The 19,802-nt window shown below is 62.7% G+C and overlaps 1 protein-coding gene across 1 annotated transcript; it reads right to left on the reverse strand.

Annotated features, from left to right (window-relative positions):
- Positions 1 to 919: 919 nt before the first annotated feature.
- Positions 920 to 19,369, reverse strand: NACC1 (nucleus accumbens associated 1). Its single transcript, XM_087425274.1, is given in 9 exon segments — positions 920 to 1,055; positions 1,057 to 1,151; positions 1,700 to 1,752; positions 3,500 to 3,754; positions 4,309 to 4,406; positions 4,498 to 4,603; positions 5,409 to 5,582; positions 5,661 to 6,626; positions 19,250 to 19,369. Coding segments are annotated over 8 exon segments (1,785 nt in total). The 5' UTR covers positions 6,619 to 6,626; positions 19,250 to 19,369; the 3' UTR covers positions 920 to 1,009.
- Positions 19,370 to 19,802: the final 433 nt, after the last annotated feature.

A 19,802-nucleotide genomic window follows, 5' to 3' on the forward strand; every position in this document is an offset into this window, starting at 1 on the left:
CTTAGTCTGAGTCTTCCCGGGGTCAACAGGCTCGCTTCTGGGAGTCAAATGCTGTCTCCCCTTACCTAGGGTTGCCTACATTTGTTCAGACAGAGCGACTTCCCGTTACTTGAGGTGACTCTGGTTGTCACCTCTGGGTTTTTGTTGGCGATGCTGTTGGCTCTCAAAACCCCTCTTTTCTGGTGGCTGAAGCTGGGCTTCAGGACTCCAGAGGGGCTGGTCTCACTGACACGTACCTGAGCCGCCCCGAGCTTTGTGGCACCACCCGGCCACCTTCCCCACAGATCGCTGCACTCCCCTAGTCAGCCTGGGGTGGACGGACCTGGCTTGGGCGGAGAGGAAGCCTCACTGTCCACCTCCCAGCAAAGGTCTTTTTGAGTTATTTACCCTAAAATGGGTAATGACCCTCCCACACTGCTTGAAACATCTCTGAATCAATGGGAACCACCCCCGCCAGGACCTTTTGTCCTTTCACATTCTCAGGACCCCACAGCTCTCCCAGGTATGTCGACGATCACTGGCTGAATTTAGACTTGCCATTTCAGCTTCCATGTTCCTTCTTCTGACGTGGGATGTGTGCTCAGGAGGGGTGCGGGGTGTGGGTGTACAGGATGTGTTTCTAGGGGTCAGACCACAGAAGGGGCTCCCGTGGGACGCCCGTGCAGGATTTCGGGCTCGCGTGTGCAGGGACAGCCTGGGGGGTGTTGTGTCTACGTACCAGGGTAGCTGGAAGGGTGCTCTAAGTGGAAGCCATCAGCGGCCTGGCTGTGAGCCTCGGCTTCCCCACCTGAAAAGGGCATGGTTGATCCCAGCCCCCAGCCCCAGCGGAGCCCCTGCACCCGTCAGTGTGAGGGCCCGGAGGCGGGGGTCGCTCCGGGAAGGCCCCCTGGCCCCAGTGAGTAGCAGGCGGCAGGCAGGCTGTTACAAAGGCGTCCGTTTATTCTCCTCGTCAGTATCACTGATACTCTCAGGTTCACATTTCCCAGTGCGGCTCTTCTCCTTACAGTAGTTAATGTGCAATCTCACGTTCGGGCCCGGGGACGGGGCTTGGCCCGGGGGGAGGGCGTTGGCACTCCACACGGACAGGGCGCAGTCTGTCCGTGTGGGAGAGGCGCGGGTGAGCGGGCGGCCGGGGGAAGCGGACCCCGTCTTTTTTGCGTTGGTCAGCGATTCTCCGTTCGTGCTACTTCCTGGCTGCCCGGGGTGGGGGGCCATGCAGCTTGGGGCGGGGCGGGGCGGGGGGGAAGGAAAAGCAGCAGGACGCCCAGGAGGAGCAGGGCGGGAGGGGCGCAGGGGTGGCTCCTGGGGTAAGGCACAACCCTGTCTTTGGCTCTCCTGGGGAGGAGTGTCCCCCCTGCACCCCGCCGGGCCCCTCTCCCCACCCCCCACCCGCCCAGACAACACACACAGTCCCGGGAGCCAGGGGCACCTCCTGGGGTCCCTGAAAGGAGCTCTGCCACCCAACCCAGTGCTGCGGGGGCTTGGAGGGGGACGGGCAAGCCCACCCAAGGACAAGGCAGGGAGGGCTGGGCAGGGGCCTGCCCAGGACAAGGGGGTGGGGAGGGAGAAGACCCCAGTCCCAGAAAGCCGGCCCCCACTAAGGCCTGGAAGGAGGGGAGCGCCTGGGGACTGCTGCTTCCCTCTGGGGTCTGGTGGGGCCCCAGCCTGCCCCTCGGCCTCGGCGGGCCAGGCGGCTTACCAAGCAAGCAGGGTGTTGTGCTTTGGGATCGACGCTGGGGTGGGGTGTCGAGGCTGGGACGGGGGGGGGGGGGCAGGAGGGGCGTGACTAAGGTGCTTGTGCTTTAGCTGGGGGTGTCAACTCCCCCCACACGCCGCCCGCCGGGGCTAAGGGGCCGGGGCAGGCCAGCGGAGCGCCAGGGCCCCAGCCGGACCCAGCATCCCCACCCCCCGCAACAAGCAGATGTCAGGAGAGACCCCCTCCCTGCAGGCTGCCAGTCAGCTGGAGGCCCCCCAGGCCAGGCAGAGTACAGGGGTCCTGTGGGGGCTGGCCCCCAGCCCACCCCCGCAAACCCCTGCCTCTGGGGAGAGAGGCCACTGAGAGCTCCAGCTGGTCAGCTGGGGAGGAGACAAGAGGCTGTAAGGACAGGGCTCCAGACAAAAACACAAAACGTGAAGTGACACCCAGTGTGGGGGATGGGGAGTAACAAAACCCTCCAAGTTCACAAGTACAGCTCAGAACAAAACCACTCGCCCTGGGCGAGGAGAGGAATGGTTAGAGAGAAGATTCTGCAAACAGCTGCTAACAATGGAAGTGGGCCCTGCACTGTCCCCAGAGCTGGGCTCAGCCAACTGGCCAGGGACACCCTTCAGAGGCAGCCCCGAGGGGAAGCAGCGGGGGGCAGAAGCAGCTGGTGGGACCCACAGGAGTCAGGCGGCTGGGCCTGGGACCCCCCGGAACACGCACCCACACTCCACACTCACACACGCAGCCTGCCCCCGGCCCCCACCCAGTCCTGACTTCCATGGCCCCCGGGACCGAAGGGGACATCAGACATAGTCCCGTTGGTTTGAAAAATAAAAGGAATCTTATACTTCAATATTTCATTAGCTAAAAAAATGTTTTAAAAAGTATGTACAGGGCGTGGGGGCTGGGAGCCCTGCCGTGGGGCAGGGTGGGGGTGGGGAAGGGAGGGGGGACAGCAGCCCCCCAGCCTGCCCCCCTGGGTTCCAACCCTGGTCCTACTGCCTCCTCTACCTTCATTTGTTTAAAAGCAACACTTCTACACACGCACGCGCACACACACGCTTCTCCACCCCAGAAACCCCTCGTTCTGTCCTTACAGCCCTTCGGTCTGCCCCCAAGGGCCCCTCACTCAGGACCTGCCCCTCTTGGCCGCAGGGGACTGATGGGGGCAAGAGGCTGCGCCCGGCAGCAGGGAGAGACGGGCACCGGGCTGCCACCGCAGGCCTGTGGAATTTCTGGGCCCGTTTCCTGGCTATAATGGGCAGCCCTGCAGCCTCGCCTACCCCAGCCCCAGGAGCGGGGACAGACGAGGGAGACAGGAAGGCGCTTTTGGAAACGTGGAAGCACTGGGAGGTGGTGGCAGGAGGGGTCCAGAGGACCCCAGGGCCCCTTCGAGTCCTGAGGGGCCGCAGTGAGGGGCAGAGCCTGAGGAATGCTTCCGTGTGGGGCCCAGGGCTGGGGGGGGGGGACGCATTCCCAAGCCCCCCAAGCCGGCCCTGCCCGTGCCTGGCCCGGGGAGTGGGGAGACAGTTGCTGGAGTTCAGGAGGGGGAGCGAGAGCTCCCACCGTGCACGAGTGTGTGCTCGAGAAGGCCACACAAACCGCGCCGCCCGCCCGCCCGCCCCAGCCGTGCCCGCTCGGGTGGAGGTTGGGGTGGGGCGGGGCAGAGGGGCCGGGAGCATGCAGCGCCCCCCGTGGGTCCGGGGAGGGAGGGACAGTAGTCGTGACCAGGACGGCGGGCGGGTGTGGAGGGAGACGAGAGCGAGGCCCCTCGGGAGGCTGGCGCAGGTTATGGGAGGGCCTCTGCCGAGGGGCCGGCCTCGCTGTCGTGGCTGGCCGGCTCGAAGCCGTGCTCCACGCCCATCATGTCCGGGTCCATCTTGCCCGTGTCACTGATGAAGGTGGTGTAGGCGTCGCCCTCGGCCGTGAGCAGCTTGAGCTTGGGCATCCAGCTCTTGCGCACGACGCGCCGGGCGTTGGTGCACATGTCGGCCGCGATGGCGTTCATCTCGCTCTCCTTGAAGTTGGGGGCAAAGCTCTGGCAGTAGTCTGTGCGGGCAGAGCGGCGCATCAGGCCGAGCGTGGCCTGACCTCCCGCCCCGCAGACAGGCACTGGGCCCTGCAGCTCCTGACCCCCCAAGCACACACGCACGGGCTCCTCGCAGGGGAGTACAGAGGCCTCGCCGACAGCACGCTAAAGCACGGCCATTGGCTCCGGGCCCGACTGAGCCCAGCTGCATGTAAGGGATGTGTGAGTCTGACGGGATGGCCCGGTGCTCTTGAAAGACGTGGATCATTTGCCAGAACTTAGCAGCTGGAGACTCCCCGGGAAAACCTCGAGTTCCCTCCTGACCAGGGGCGGGGCCAGGCTGCTTCATCACTCCCGTGACCACCGTGAGTTGCAGGACCCCTCCCCACGTCTGACACAGGCCTCCCTTCAGTGCCCACCCCCCAACGAAGAAATCCCCAACCAATCACAGTCCTTCCCAACGAGTCTCCACTAGCCTCACAATCCTGAACACCAGACCCTACCCACCCATCAGGGCCAACGCCTGCCCACCCCAGCCCCACCCCAGCCCGCCTCCGGAAGGCTGCACACTCACACTTGACGGCGTGGAGGACGCGACTGTCCAGCGGTTTGCGTCTGGGGTCGTTGGTGGAAGATCGGATGCCGGTGCCACAGCTGTTGGCCAGCGTGTTCCTGGGGCAGGGGTGGGGGTGGGGAGATCAGGCCCCCGTGGTGGCGGTGAGGGCATGGGGCAGCCCCGCCCCCGCCCCCGGCCAGGCCTCACCGGTCAAAGAAGGAGGCCAGGAGGCGCCGCAGCAGGACCTTGTGCCGCGTGCCCGCGCTGACGTGGCAGTTCATGAGCTGCGCCCTCGTGATGTACACGTTGGTGCCTGGAGGGGGAGCCGGAGGGTGGCCGGGGGCCCCAAGTGCCACATTCCCCGCGTGGCCAGGCCCCCGAGAGCCTCCCCGACAACTGGCCCCAGGGTGGCCTTGCCAGCGCTCAGAAAAGGAGAGGCCATGGTGCCAGCGTCCACAGGGGCACCTACGACGTGCCAGGTACTGCTCGCACCTCCATGCCTTCTGCCCGCACAACCACTTGGGTGGCAGAGAGAACCGGCAGCCGAGGCTCACACCCACGCACCCCGACTCCGACAGCCCAATTTTTTTTTTTTTGGTGAGGAAGATCAGCCGAGCTAACATCCATGCCAATCCTCCTCTTTTTTTGCTGAGGAAGACTGGCCCTGGGCTAACATCCGTGCCCATCTTCCTCCACTTTATGTGGGACGCCGCCTCAGCATGGCCTGACAAGCGGTGCGTCGGTGCACACCCGGGATCTGAACCCCGGGCCGCCAGCAGCGGAGCGCGCGCACTTAACCGCTACTACGCCACGGGGCCGGCCCCCGAGGGCCCAATTCTTAAACCACTGCACTACTTAACCCTCACAGCACCCTGTGAAGCTGCCAGTCTACCTTCCCAGGTGGCCCCCGCTGCAGGCCAACACTTAGAGCAGTCCCTGGGGCGGAAACCTGGAGGCCAGCCTTGGATGTGTACCGAAGCCCAGGGGTGTCAGCTGCCACAGGACGCAGCCAGTGGACGGTGGGCCCCAAGTCTGGCTTCTAACTGCCGTGCCACAGGCCACTGGCCCAGAGGGCCCCGAGGCCCAAGCGGGGGGAGGAGGGAGCGAGGCTGGCCCACCTGTCACCAGCTCCAGCTTCTCCGAGGGGTCACCCTCATCGTAGAGCTTGGGGTGACAGCGGTTGCCAATCTGGTTGATGAGTTCGGCCGGGAGAGACGCCAGATCTTGCCGCACCCGGATGCGATTCCGGGACTCGGGGGCCACCTGCTCGGGGAGGGCCTCCACCTTCTCGGCTGGTGGGGAGACAGCAGCACGTCAGGCACGGGGGCAGCGGGAGGCGGGGCGGGGCTGGGGCGGGGCGGGCACCTCACCGGCCTGGCCGACGTTCATCATGCTGTACATGGTGTACATGTTACAGATCTGCCGGTACTGCTCGTCTGTGCCCTCCTCGCCCGCGTCCTCCTCCTCGTCCTCCTCGTTGTGGTAGGAGCCGGGGCTGTCGCTGGTGTAGGCGCTCGAGGTGCCCGGGCTGGTTCGCTCCGAGGTGCTGGGCCCGCTTGCCACGCCCCCTGTGGCTGCTGCGCCCCCAGCCGGCTGCCCAGCCCCGGCCCCGGCCGCCACCGCCACAGCCACCCCAGTGGGCTGTGCCGCCGCCACCACCGGGGCCTGCTGGGGTGGCCGGTTGGCGGCCAGGTCCGGCGTGGAGAACTTGGCCATCTTGCGGCTGCCATTGCCGCTGCCGCCAGCCCCGGCCTCCTTCTGGCCGCTGTCCCACAGCCGCTTGGCCACGGGCATGCACTGCACCGAGTCCGACTCCTGCTGCTCCGTCTTGACGCGCGACAGCAGGGGCAGCGGGGTGCCGCAGGCCGGCCAGCTCGACGTCTGCGCCACGGGGCTCTGCGGCTCGGACGACGGGGCCTCCTCGGCGTGCAGGCCCTGCGAGTCGCAGCTGGGAGAGCTCACCTTGAGGAAGAACTCGGTGCCCTTCTCCATGATCTCCTGGATCTGCAGGAAGCCAGCCGTGTACATGAGCAGGAACTGGTCGCCCACGTTCATGCTCAGCCGGCCCGTGTAGCAGAAACTCAGGATCTGCTGGAAGGACTGGGGCTGCACGGCCGCCGGCAGCTCCACCACGGCGCTGCGGCTGCTGTTGAACAGATCCCGGAAGTAGGAGCTGCTGGCAGCCAGCACAGCCCGGTGGGCCTTGAAGGCGTGGCCCTTGACCACCACGGACACGTCACAGTACAGGCCCTGCAGCCGCTGCTCGTTGAGGCACTCCAGGATGCTGTTGCCGAAGTTTGGGATCTCCATCTGCAGGGTCTGTGCCATGGCGGCGGCTGCACGGGGGACAGGGAGACAGAGAGAGGGACGTGGGCAGGCGCAGAGGCAGCCTGCCCTCACGGACCTCACCTGCGCAGGAGACACAGGGAGCGTGGCAGTCCAGCCGGCAGAATCTGCCGTGAGCGCCGCACAGAGCCACCCACTCCTGGCACGGCCAGACTCGCCTCTAGGACAGACTGTCAAAACAGCTAACTCAGCTCCAGGCCAGGGTGGCCACATGCTGTTCCTCGCAGACGGGAGGGCGAAGGCATACTGACACACACATGCTTGAATGTTGAGTGAGTTCACACCGAGAGCACCCCGTGTGCATTAACCATCACGGCACTGCACCCACAGGGTCACTCGGAAGGGCACCGGCAGAGAAACAGCACGAGGGCAGGGCCATCCGGTTTCTCACAATGTATCCATAGTGCTGAGCACAGGACTCTCAATCACTGTTTGCTGAATGACTGCATGACCGCTCAAGAAACCATGAAATTGCAGGAGAACATCACTAGTCATCGGGGAAATGCAAATCCAAACCACAATGAGACACCATTTCACACCCACTAGGCGGCTAGAATAAACAAGATAAGTAAGTGTTGGTGAGGAAGAGAAATCAGAACTCGCCTGGGCTGCTGGCGAGAGTGTCAAATGGCGCAGCTGCCGGGGAAAACCGTCTGGCAGTTGGTTCCTCGAATGGTTCAACACGGAGTTACCACACGACCCAGCAATTCCACTCCCAGGTTACACCCAAGAGAAATGAAAACACAGACCCACAGAAAAACCTGTGCTGCGTGGTCACAGCAGCGCTAGTCACGATGGCCGAGAGAGGGAGACAACCCAATTGCCCATCAACTGGTGAACGGATAAACACAGTGTGGTCCATCCATACAGCGGAATGCTATTCGGCCATAACAAGGAAGGAAGCTGATTCATGCTACAACGTGGATGAACCTTGAAACATTATGCTAAATGCTAGAAGCCAATCACAAAAGGCCACATATTACATGATCCCAGTTAGAAATATCCAGAATAGGCAAATCCAGAGACAGACGGCAGACTAGCGGCTGCCAGGGGCTGGGGGAGGGGAGGCCCAGGGAGGTGCGAGCAAAGGGACGCAGGGTTTCTTCTTGCTGTACAGAAAAACATTCTACAATTGTGGTGACGGTCGCACAGCTCTGTGAACATACTGAAAACCACTCAAGTGTACGCTTTACACGATGCACTCTGTGAAATGTGCGTCTCAATAAAGCTGTGAAAGAGAGGAGAGAGCAAGAGACAGACACCTAAGACTGGATTCTTCTGGGCAGAACTAGGGACCTGCCACGGACACTCGGGTCTTTTGAATTTTGAACCTAGTGAATGTATTGACTATTTACAAAAGTAAGTAGTACTTAAAAATAAATGTGTGAAATCATAGCACACACATCTGATTTATGCAAATTGACCTTAAAGTGCTGGGGGAGGGGGAAAGAAATACAAATTTAAGGGATGGCCTGTGACCCTGCTCAGGGAGCCCACCCCGATCCTGTAGAGGAACCACCTGGGGGACCCTCTCAGATGTGTGAAGCCCTCCATCCAAGCCCAGTCCATCAGTGCAAATTCCGGCACATTCCAACCCAGGAGGAAGACCTGGTTGTGTGGAAAGGGCATGTGCATACTCTGGGGGCAATCATAAAAGAGCCTGGAAGGCCGATGTGGCTTTACAAGAAGCCCCCGCTGGTAAAAGTGAGTCTCCTGCAATTCCATAGGGTGTAGAGGGCAGTGGTCCTGAATGGGCAGGGCAGGGTGAGAAGAGGCTGAGCCGAATCAGGCTGGTGAGGAGGAAGAGGAGAAAGGCGGAAAGAGTGTGTGCAAAGGCCCTGGGGCAGGAACTAACTAGAGCCCCCAGCTCTTCTTTCCCCATACCCATGGTAGCTTTCACGCATCTTGCACGGTTTTCGTTCATTAGCGAGTCCATTCTGAGCTGCCTCCATGGGCTGAGCACTGGGGACACGGTGGGAAGTTGGGCCCTAGCTGGTAAGACCTGGTTCATTCTGAAAGGGCTGCCTGGAGGAAGAGAAGCAACCATGTGCCCACGGGCTCAGAGGTGCATTCTGGGGCCAGGGTAAGTCTTGGCCCCAGAACTGTCAAGCTCCTGGAACCGAGAGCTCCAACCCCTCTTCTCCATTTGGAAACAGACGCTGATAAGACCAACCTGATTCTGCAGACTCTGAGGGACATGCGGCCCTGCCCCTCCAGCTCCCAGGGGAGCCCGCGGGGGACCTGCCTGAGCTCCCTGATCCTCTCAGCAAGCCTATGGAGCTATCTGATACTCCCATCTCTCAGCTGGGGAAACTGAGGCCATGGGGAGTTAAGGACTGTCCCGAGGTCACAGTGAGTGACAGGGACAAGGTTCAAACCAGGGTCTGTCTGGGCAGTGAAAGTGGTGATTTCCCTCAGCTGTGCCCGCCCCCTCCTTCCTCAGCATCATCAAAATCACTGTCACCATCCCTAAAGGCAACTTCAGGCAATGAGAAAGGGGAGGCACTGACGGGGACTCCCAGTTAGAAGGCAGCACCTACCTCACAGGAGCTCAGACTCAGTGCCGGGCAGGCCAGGAGCTGGCCCTCTGTGGGAGGAGGGAGGGGAAACTGAGGCACCACGTGGAGGCACAGGACAGGCCCAGAGAGCCCCTCCAGGGGCCTGGCTGCCAAACTGAACCCACTCTAGGTCCTGGGGCCCAAGTGACCAGGGCTGAGGCGGTCACGGGGGAAGCTGGCCCCTAGTCCATGGGGCGCTGCTCTAGACCCCCCCGCTTGGAAGGTTCCCACCCCGAGGGGAAGGACAAGGCAGGAAAGGCAAGTGGCAGAGCCAGAGGCCCCCAGACCTGGGTTCTGATGCCAGCCCCACACTCTCTAGCTGTGTGACCTCAGGCCAGCCCCTCGCCTCTCTGTGCCTTGGTTAGGTCATCTGTAAAACGAGGGCTCATTCATCCAGCCTCCCCTGATGGACTGCAGGGCACTGAGGCCACAGCCTGAAGGGGACTGGGTGTGTCCACAAGGGGCTCCATGTCCAGTGGGGAGACACAGGAGCGAGTTAATTACAGCTGGGGTGAGGCAAAGACGGGGTGACGGAGAGAGCAGCCAACTGTCTTGGGCAGGAAGGAGCCAGGCTGGGTCCAGAGCCCCCAAGGCGGCCAGTGTGGCTGGGGGGCGGTGCAGGGAGGGCGGGGCTGCAGGGCAGGGCGTGGCCCTGGCCTGTGAGGACGAGGTCTTCGAGGGTGAGCAGTGGGAGGCTTAGAGCAAGGGCGGCTGGGGCCAGACCTGCTTCGGGAGAACCCCCAGCAGCAGCGGCAGGGACGAGAGGTGACGGCCGGACTCAAGAGCAGGTGGCAGGGGGAGCGGGGGCAGAAGGAGGGGAGGCCAGGACGGGGCCTGGCTTCTCTGTTCGCCACTGGCGCCCACGGCCGACCCTGCTGGGAGGGGGCAGTCCCTCGTACAGGCGAATGCTAAAAGAGAAGCAGCTTGTTCGTGGGCCGGGGGACCCTGCAGCAGTCCGTGGCTCTGGACAGGGGACCCCCAGGGAGCCACCCATACCGTTACCGGGCGCCCTTAGCTGATGCCCCGGCATTGGGGCAGCGCTGTTAAGAGCTGTGTGTGCAACGACTCCTCCAAGGAGACAGCTCCCCGAGAGCAGGCATCCTGGCTGGGTTCCATCACGATTAGCAACCCTGAACAGAGGCAGACGCTCAATACTCATGCGCCGCAGGACGACGTTTTGGTCACGGCGGACCTCAAGACACACCGCAGGTCCCACAAGATGAGCACCACACAGCTTGGGTGTGTCATCGCTACACGGTCCAGGTTTGTGTAAGTCCACTCGGTGATGTTCGCACAGCGACGACATCGCCTAACCATGCATTTTGTCGTTAGTGATCTGTGACTGTGTTCGTACATGTGTTAATGGTGCAGAGAGGGACAGGCAGACAGCGCCAAGGCAGGAACAGACAACCCCAGTGTGGGACGTGGCAGCTGGGGGGAGAGAGGGTCCGAGGCTGGATGGAGGCGGATGCTTCTGGGCTGGAGAGGGCACTCCAAGGGGTCCCCCGAGCTGTGCTTGGTGTGCTGGGCAGCGCTGCGAGCATTCAGAGAGTCAGCTCCGAAGAGGGCACTAGGACTGCCCGCCTTGATGGGTAGGGACCACAGCCAGGCCCTGCCCCAGCCCAGGCAGCCCGACTTCAGGGCCTGACCCTTCTCCGGAAATGGATGTGGGGAGCGCTCAGCAATGGGGGCGCTGAGGGAACAGATGCAAGGAGGGGGGTCCCCCATGCCTTGTGAACCCCAGCCTTGGAGCCCAGCACCCAGGGCCTTGACGCCTTCGATTAGCAATTCGGGGGTGGGGGTGGCAGGATGACAAGGGGTGCACACAGCTCCTCCCTTCAGTGCACAGGAACCCGCCCCCAGCGCTGTGGAGGGGACAGCACATCTGTGAGCTTGAGACCCTGGCGGCCTCGCTGCCCCTGCTGGGATAGTACCACAGGGAGGGGCCACGGGAGACCCCAGAGATCCACCCCAGGGCTCCCCGCCCTGCCGCGGTGCCTGCCCCAATCTGGCCAGCTGGGCTCAGAAGGAGCCCCACCTGTGGCTCTGCGCAGAGCCCCTTCCCCGCACCAGCCCGAGGGGCCCCGGAGCCGGGATGGGCTCCCAGAAGAGACAGGTCTAAGGCAGCTGGTGTTGCCCGAGTCACTGCTGTTGGGAAGTGATGGGATGGAGCCAAGAATTGGGGTCTCTAGGCCACCCAGTGATTCTGGCCCCACCAAGCCGAGCCCCCCACCCCACCAATCTTGGACCCCAGGCGCCCTGCACGGCTCCCCGCAAGCTGTGCGCTCTGCCCTTCTCCCACTGCCCACAATTCCTCCTCATCCCCAGCTCCCCCTGCTCTGGGAATTCCGCAGACTGTAGAGGACGCCCCTCTTCTGCACCACACCCCCAGGGGCAGCATCCTCACGCTTACCTCTGAGAACACTAAACTCCACAGGACAGTAACCTCCCCAAGGGCAGAAAGCCATAGCGGAATCACCTCTCCTCACAAGTCGGCCTATCAGCCTGCCCACCCTCTGGGTCCCAGGCCCCCTGGAGGGCAGGGGAGGGGCAGCCCCCAGCCCCACACAGGGCTGAGGGGACCCTCCTAGCATCGCTAGTGTCCTGGCCCCGGGTGAGACATGAGGGCACAGCACGCAGTTTCCATGACCTCCCAATAGTCACTCAACAAATATTTGCCAAGCGCCTGCCTGGGCCAGGCCGCCACTAAGACAAGGCCCTGCCTCCAGGGCTCGTGGTCTCGGAGGGGAACCGGCCATTCATCCGGGGTCTCACAGATCAACGCCCTGCGTGCCAGGGCCCCTGACCTTGCCCAGAGCTGAGATCTTGGGGGGCAGATCTAACGAGGCAGTGGCGGGCTGGGAGCGTGGCCGTCGAGGTACAGGGAAGGCATGCAGAGTCCCGAGGGAGGCAAACACAGCCCTTCCAGAAGGTGAGGGAGGCAAAGGCTGCCCTGGGCTCAGTGCTCAGTCTGCTCTCCACCCGGGGAGCACACCCAGTCTCAGGGCTCTGTGATGGGCTGACTGGGCCTGCCCCCAGTCCCATGCTGAAGTCCTAACCCCCAGCCTGCCTGTATCTGAAGACAGGGCCTCTAGGAGGTACTTAAGGTTAGATGAGGTCATGCGAGTGGGGCCCCGAACCGATCCGCTAAGACCAGTGCCTGATTAAGAGGAAGAGAGCGAGATTTCTCTCTCCACGAGCCCACACACCGCGGAAAAGCCATGCGAGCACACCAGCACTTCACCAGAACCGGACCCTGCTGGCACCTGATCTTGGACCTCCAGCCTCCAGAACTAGCAGAACAAATGTCCGTGGTTTAAGCCGCCCCGTTTGTGGTATTTTCTCCTATTAGCCTGAGCTAGGACAGGCTCGAAACACCACAACCCCCCCGACCCGGAGCCCCTGGCCTGGACCTCCCTGTGGGTCCAGACCTCCACACACCCCAGTTGCCAACTCAACGCATCCCCAACCAAGCTCCCGTCCCCGCCACCCCCAAGCCTGCTCTGGCTGTAGCTTTTGCCAGAAAGCTCCCCACTCGTCAAGACTCTCAGCGTCACCTGACTCCTTCAAAACCAGTTCTCACCACCTGGGCCCCGAGTAACGCCAGGGGGTCCCTACAGTGCGTACTGGGGTTCTGCCTGTTCTCGTACCTCCTGGAATGCTGTCCCCGAGATGGCCACAGCCCTTCAGACTGTCTCCAACCATCTACATCGCATCTCCCAAGCCAGAGCCCCTCCCAGCCTTGAGTCCTCCAGTCACCTCTCCCGCCTGCCTCTTCCTCCTTGGCACTTCCCGCCATCCAGCCAACTAGATGTGCCCTTGGCCTCGTGTCAGCTCCACCGGGCCAGGGCGCCTGCCTCTCTGCTTCACGCTGCTGTGGCCCCTGCCCTGAGGATCGGACACGCACACAGTGGGTGCCCAACAGTTGTTTGCAGAATGAATGGAACGAACGAAGAATTATTTCCATTACTTCCAACCTAACTCCCTTTTTTGTTCCACGTTATTGTGACGAAAACAGGCTGGGACTCAGAAGAGCTCTCTGAGGCCGGGCAGGGGTGCCAGCCGCGCCAGGCGGGTGGCCTGCAGTCAGGGCCCCACCTGGGGCTCCAGGTGACTGAACCTCAGATTCCCACCGATGCTCTGGCTGCCGCCAGATCACAGCGGGGTGCAGCAGGCTAGACACGGCAGGCAGCGCCTGTGCAGCAGGGTGACTCCTGGGAGTGGAAAGGCCAGCTCTTTGGGAAGGGAGCTCCAAATGCCAGCCAGCAGAGGCAGATTTGTGCCTCACCAGGGACTGTCTCTCCAGGGAAGCTGGGAGCCGCCCACTGACATGGAAGCCATGTCATGTAAGGGAAACCACCAACCCCAAGTTTAAGGAGGACCAAAGGCCCTTGGACAGCCCCACAATCCTTCACCTGGCTCAGCAGAGGTCAGCCTGACCGTGGTGGGGGGAGAGCGGCACCCCCCAGGCTGCTCGGGGGGCCCTCTGTGGGGGCCGAATCGGAAGGCAGCTCAGGCAAACGGTGGCTAGTGAAGAACAGAGTGGGATCTGACTGCACAGACCTGTACTTTCTTCCAAGTACGTGCACACTTAATTCATCTTCTTTCTCCCTGGAAAGCTCCCATAAACCCACGGTGGGCGATGGGATTAGCAAGAGTAGCTGGCATCACACGGCCCTGCAGTGCACCGGCACCCAGCAAGGGCTCAGAGGGGCTCACTTCAACTGCTCCTCTCAGTGGTTTCTGGGGGAGAAACAGCTCTTCCGGCCATTTTACAGATGAGGAGTGAAGGAGGCCCAGGATGGCGCCCAGGCCATCTGGCTCCTGTCTAAGGATCAGGGGCTAATGGGACTGACGCTTCTAACCGCGGCTGGCCAGGCGGCCTTCACTGGGCTTGTCCTCTGAGGGTCTCACTGCTCCCCAAGGCCGGCGGCCACTGTGACCAGATCCATTGCACGGATGGGAAAACAGGGGCTCGGAGGAGCCAGAGTGGGGAAGAGAAGCCAGGCTGGGCCAAGGCCAGAGCCAGGGCTCACTGTCCTCTCCAAAAACAGGGTCTGCGGCCTGCCTGAAGCCCCCCCAGGGTCTCTGTGCCCTGAGGGCCAGGCTGGTGCTGCTCCTTCCGCTCCCACATGGGAGGCCTTCTCCGCCTAGCCTCCCCTGCCATCCTCCACTCACCGCCACCTCCCCACCTCCCCACCTCCGGGAATGAGCAGTCTCTCGCGGCTGCCTCTCCTTCCTCCCTCCTCCCACTCTTTCCTCGCAGTCCTCAGTCCTGCGCAATGTGGCCTCCGCCTGCCGCAGCTCCAGAGAACCCAGTGGCTGCCACGCCCCCCTCCCACTCTGACCAGAGCCCACCCTTGAGTTACACCCTACTCCCCATGTGTGTTCAGACCCGACGGACATGGGCAGCAGCCAAGCAAACCGTGGAGGGACCGGCAAGTGCAAAGGCCCTGAGGGGACACTGATGTGCCTGGAAACCACGCAAGGCCTCAGCAGGGTGTAAGAATCGAAACCTTCATTTTACTAGGCTCAAATATCCTTTACAAGCTTCCCGCTTAAAATTCCGCTTCCCTTCCTCTCTGCTCCCAAAAAACATTATCTATAGTAGTGCTTGCCTCCCCCATCGGTCTTCCCATCTATAAAATGGGCTAACAGCCGCCACCACCTCCCAAGGCTGTTTCAAGAATTAAACCACCAAGTACCACAGGTAGATCAATGCTCACCGTGCAGTCAGTGCCCAGCAAGGCTAGCTGTTATTATTAGCTGTGCCCCCGTCTGCCCCCCGCCCCTCACTGGACTGTAAACTCCCAGGCAGCAGTGGAGACATCTTACGCCTCTCTCCATCCCCCAGAACCTTCCACCATTTCATGAGATGATGGGCAGTACTTACTGAGGGCTACCCAGCCCCCCCCGCCCCACCTTCACAGCTTCATCAGATCACACCCCAGACACCAACCTCTCCTGTAATCCTCACGATGACCACACAGCAGGGATCCCCTGGGCTGGATCATCCTCTGTGGTGGGGGCTGCCCTGTACCTTTTCCGACGTTGAGCAGCATCCCTGGCCTCTAGACTCACTAGAGGCCACTAGCACCCCCAGCCCCAGCTGTGACAACCAAAACTGTCTCCAGACATTTCCCAAGCACACTGAGGGGGGCAGAATCGCCCCAGCTGACTGAACCACTGCAGCTATGCCTACCTGTCCTCACTTGTCAGACGAGGAAACTGAGGTGCCAAGACCAAGACCTCTGCCAGGGTCTCATGGCTGAGCAGGAGGGCGCTAACTGTGGAACGTGACTCTGCTGCACTGTGTTTGCTCACCCCCCCTTAATTCAGGATAGAGTCCGGGTCCTCACAGAGAGCCCGAGGGGCTCTGAGGACAGTGGGACCTTCACCAAGGAGACGGGATTGACGACCACAACATGACCCGGGACACAACATGACAGCCACCTGCCCAGCCCCTTTATGGCCTCTGTGGCTCAGAGGGCTCTCCAGGGGAGATGGAGGGGACCCAGGAGCAGAGGCAGGGAGGCGGGCCTGCACGCTCTGCTACACACCACAGGCCCAGGGCAGGAGGCAGGGCCGTGGGGGCTGCCCTCAGGCTTCTGAAAGGGGGAGCGGGGCGACAGGCAGATCGCTCGGGGCCTGTGTGAAGGAAGGACTGCAGTGCCTCAGTTTTCTCCACAACAGGCAAGACCCCCGTCAGGTAATCATGGGCTTCAATGAGTTAAAAGTGTATAAAAGTGCTCAGAACAGCCCAGCACCCAGGGTCAGAGGTGATGAGGGGCAGGGAGGACCCAAGAGAGAACAGAGGCTGGCACAAACACCGCCTCCACCTGGCACACCATCACCTCAACCGCAGGCTCCCTTCTCTATCACAGGCTGTGGCGGTGACACTGACAACCTCCAGGTCAGACCCCACCGGGCCAACCCCAACCCTCTCCCAACCCCACGCCTCCAGGCTGACCCCAACACTGGGTCTGGCAAGATCGACAAAGACTCAGCTCTCCTCGCAGCCCTGCTCAACAACCCGGGGGGCTCCCCACTGCCTGGCTGGGGTACCAGATCTTAAAAGGCCCTGGATGCAGGCCAAGGGGTCTGGACTTTCATCCAGGAGACCCTGAGACAGGACGCTTGTGCTTCTTTCCTGTGAAAGGCACTAAGCGTCTCTGTCTCCACGCTAGGGTCACCCCTCATTCCTTCCCACACGAAGACAAGATGTTCAGAGCACTTAGCAGGAGCCTGGCACGTGCTCAATAAAGGCTTTCAATGTAATGTCCCGGTCTGCCCAGGACATTTCCCCTCGCTGCCCCAGCTCCCCCCACCAGGCTGACTTATTATCCAGAGCCCAGCTCTCCCAGGGGAGGCCTTCCCTGACACCCCACCTAAAGCTCTCCGTGACCCCCAGCGCTCACTCGCACCTCACTCTCTTACTGTGTTCATGAACGCAGGAACGTCAGACACGATCTGGGCAGTCTGTTTGTCTGAGGTCGGTCACCCTCGCTAGAAGTTGCTGAGAGCAACTGTTATTCAAGGCTGCTCCCCAGCCCCTAGCAGGGGGGTGGCACTCTAGTGAAATAAAGTGCCCCAAGGGTCCCTTTGCTTGTTGCACTTGCCCCCCAGCTGTGTCGGCCTCCTCTGGCGCCCCAGATCTGTGCTAAGTCCCAACAGAAAAGCTTTATAAAGGGCATCTTCTCTGCCATCCAAACACCACAGCCATCTCCCCCCAGTCTCTGCCCCCGTTCCAGTCGTGTGGCTAGAGGGAGCCACCCCTGTCCTCAGTGCCCAGCGCAGAGCCCTGCTGAGACCCAGGAGGCCCTAGTCTGTGCCATGGCAGCCAGCCTCGGCCCAACCAGGCAGGGGGAAGGCCTCTTTACGTAGGGTGGCTGGCCCAGTTTCTACCCCTCCCAGAGCCAGGAGGCCTGCCAGGGAGGGGACGAGGGCAGGGCCCAGGTGCAGGACAGTTCTAGGAACTATGGGGAGATTGCGGGAAGGGAGGGAACGAGGGTGACAACCCATCATTAACCCCAGATCTGGCTGATACCACTGGACCCAGCCTCACGTGCAGAGGATCCCAAGTCAGCGTTCCCATGACACGCTGGTAACAGCCTTGCGAGTAGCCCAGAGAGAAGGAACGAAAGCTGGGGTGGTCTGACTGAGGACCAACATGGGGAAAGGAGAAACGGGGCAGGCCAAGGAAAATCGAGCTCCAGAGCCAGGCCCCATCCTCACCACCGCCTCCCCTGCCAGCCCACAGCTCCGAGACCCGACCTCTCGGCTCCCAGAAAAAGCAACGGGGTATAAGATGTGGCCAGGCCTCTGAGAAACAAGCTTCCGCTGTTCCAGCCCCCTGACCACCAGGAAGACGCAAGTCTGTCCGCAAGGGCGCTGACCCGTCCCTAGGGATGGGCAGGAGCAAAAGCCCAGGCAGAGAACTCCACTAGGGAATGCCAAGCAGCGGGGAGCTCCTCCAGTATGTCCCTCGAAGGCCGGCTTGGAGCACTGCGCTTGTGGGCTGAGGGTCAGTCAGACCCAGCCTGCCACCGTCTAGTGGTGTGACCTGCGACAAGCCACACCCCCGGGGGCCTCAGCTTCCTCGTCTGTCCCACGGAGGAGGCTTAAGCTGACGGGGTGGCAGCGAGCAATCAGTGAGCTCATCCGACAGCACCGGGCGGCCCAGGAAGGGCACCCTAGAGCCAGAGCCCCTGGGCCAGCAGCCTCAAAGGCCTGGGCCGGGCTGTAGGTGCCTGATTCCATCCCCTTCTGGGTGACCTGCCTTTACCCCACCAGGAGCCTCCAAAACACACGAAACCGAGCTTTACATGCTCACCTCCCAGTTCCTCACCTCCAGGGAGCGGGTGCCTGGGAGACCACGGTATAAGATGGTGGCTGGGAGGTCCCATCCCCTAGGCTTGAGCCTCAAGGCTCTGGTCACAAAAAATGGGAACAAATCTAGGACCCTAAGACACTCAGGTAAGGGCGGTGGGGCTGCCTCCCTGCAGATATATGGGGTGGGAGTGGGCAAGGGCCACCCCCCTGGTAAACCAGACGCCCGAGCCAGGAGTTCCACACTCTTTCCCAAGCTGCCCACACTAACACCGCTCTGGCGGGGAGCACCCTGGAACAATCGGCAGAGGCTTGCCCAAAAGGTAGGTCGGGGACCCAGAGCCTGACAGAGATGAGATGTGTGAAGGAGGGAACCCCCAGGTTTGGCCAAGAGCTAACACCTGGCCGGGAAGGGGAGCATATCTCGGGATGTGCCTTTCGACCACACTAGTTTCTCGGGACCTGCCCCACATCCCCACCAGCCTAGCCCAAAGACTCTGCCTCCCCCCACTCCCCAAGCTCCTACAGTACTCCCTCAACCTACCTGATGGCCCTCGGATCTGGCCTTCTCCCCTCCCCCCCCCCCCCCCCGACGTCTCTCCGGCCCTAACCTCATGTGACCCCTGCAAACATCTCCAGGATCTCCTATCCGCCCCCACCCGCACTGACTCCGCCCACACCCACCCTGCCCCACTTCCTGGGCTTCTCCTCGGCCGCCCCCAGGCCTGTAACCCGACCCACCCACCTCCTCCAGCGCCGGACCATACCTGCCGGCCCGGCCCCTCCCCGCCCCCCTCCGGGCCGTTTCCTCCGGCCGCGCCGCTCCCCCTCCTCCCCCACTCGGCCGGCCCAAAGCCCGACGCCTCCTTCCCCTCCCCCTCCGCCTCCACGGGCGCCTCCTCACTTTTCCTCCTCGGGCCCTCCAAGTTCCCGGGCCCCCGGTACCCGCCCGGCCCGGCCTCGCGCCCCCGGCAGGGAACGCAGGAGACGGTCTGGCCCGATCCCGCCGCCCACCAGCCCCGCGGCCCGGCCCCGGGCTGGACGCTCAAGGCCGCTGGCGGGGCCGGGCCTCCCCGGGCTCGCCGGCCCAGGCAGCGCGCAGGCCGCGGGCCCGGCTGCTCGTCCGTCGGAGGAGATCCCCCGGCCCTCTGCCCTCGGCCCGCGGACGCCCTCGGGCCGCCCCGGCGAGAGGAGGCCGGAACCGGGCCTGGGGCAGGCCGCCTCACCTGCGCCGTGGCCGCGCTTCGGGGGCTCCCGGCGGGCTCCGCAGCGGCGGCTGGGGCCGGGCCTGGGCCCGGGGCGCGCCCCCCTGCGCCGGGGCCTCGGCCTCCGCCTCCGCGGCCTCCGCGGCCTCCGCCTCAGCAGCAGCGGCAGCCGCGGCGGCCATTCATTGTGGGCCAGGCCGCCCCAGCCGAGCGCCGAGCGAGCGCCAGCCGCGCCGCCGCCGCAGCCCGGCCGGGGAGGAGCGGCCGCGGCCCCGCCCACGCACCGCCCAGGCCCCGCCCCCGAGGCGAGGCCAGCCGAGCGCCGAGCGCGCCCCTTCTTCCCCTCTCCGGCGTCTGCCTCCGCCCCTCCGGGTCCCCCCTAGAACCTCGGCTCTGCTGGAGAGTTCGAATCCCGACCCTGCCACCTTCTAGTCCCGCGATCTTGGGCAAGTCGCTCTGCCTTTCGGAACTTTAGTTTCCTGTAAAAGGGAAACAATAATGACTTCTGTTTATTGTGCCAGGCACTGTTTTAGGCTCTTTATGGGAATTATCTCGTTTAAACTTCACAGTAACA

The sequence above is a fragment of the Ceratotherium simum genome, chromosome 39 (genome assembly GCF_057802395.1).
Source record: "Ceratotherium simum simum isolate JZ-2026a chromosome 39, ASM5780239v1, whole genome shotgun sequence".
Classification (NCBI taxonomy): Eukaryota; Metazoa; Chordata; class Mammalia; order Perissodactyla; family Rhinocerotidae; genus Ceratotherium; species Ceratotherium simum.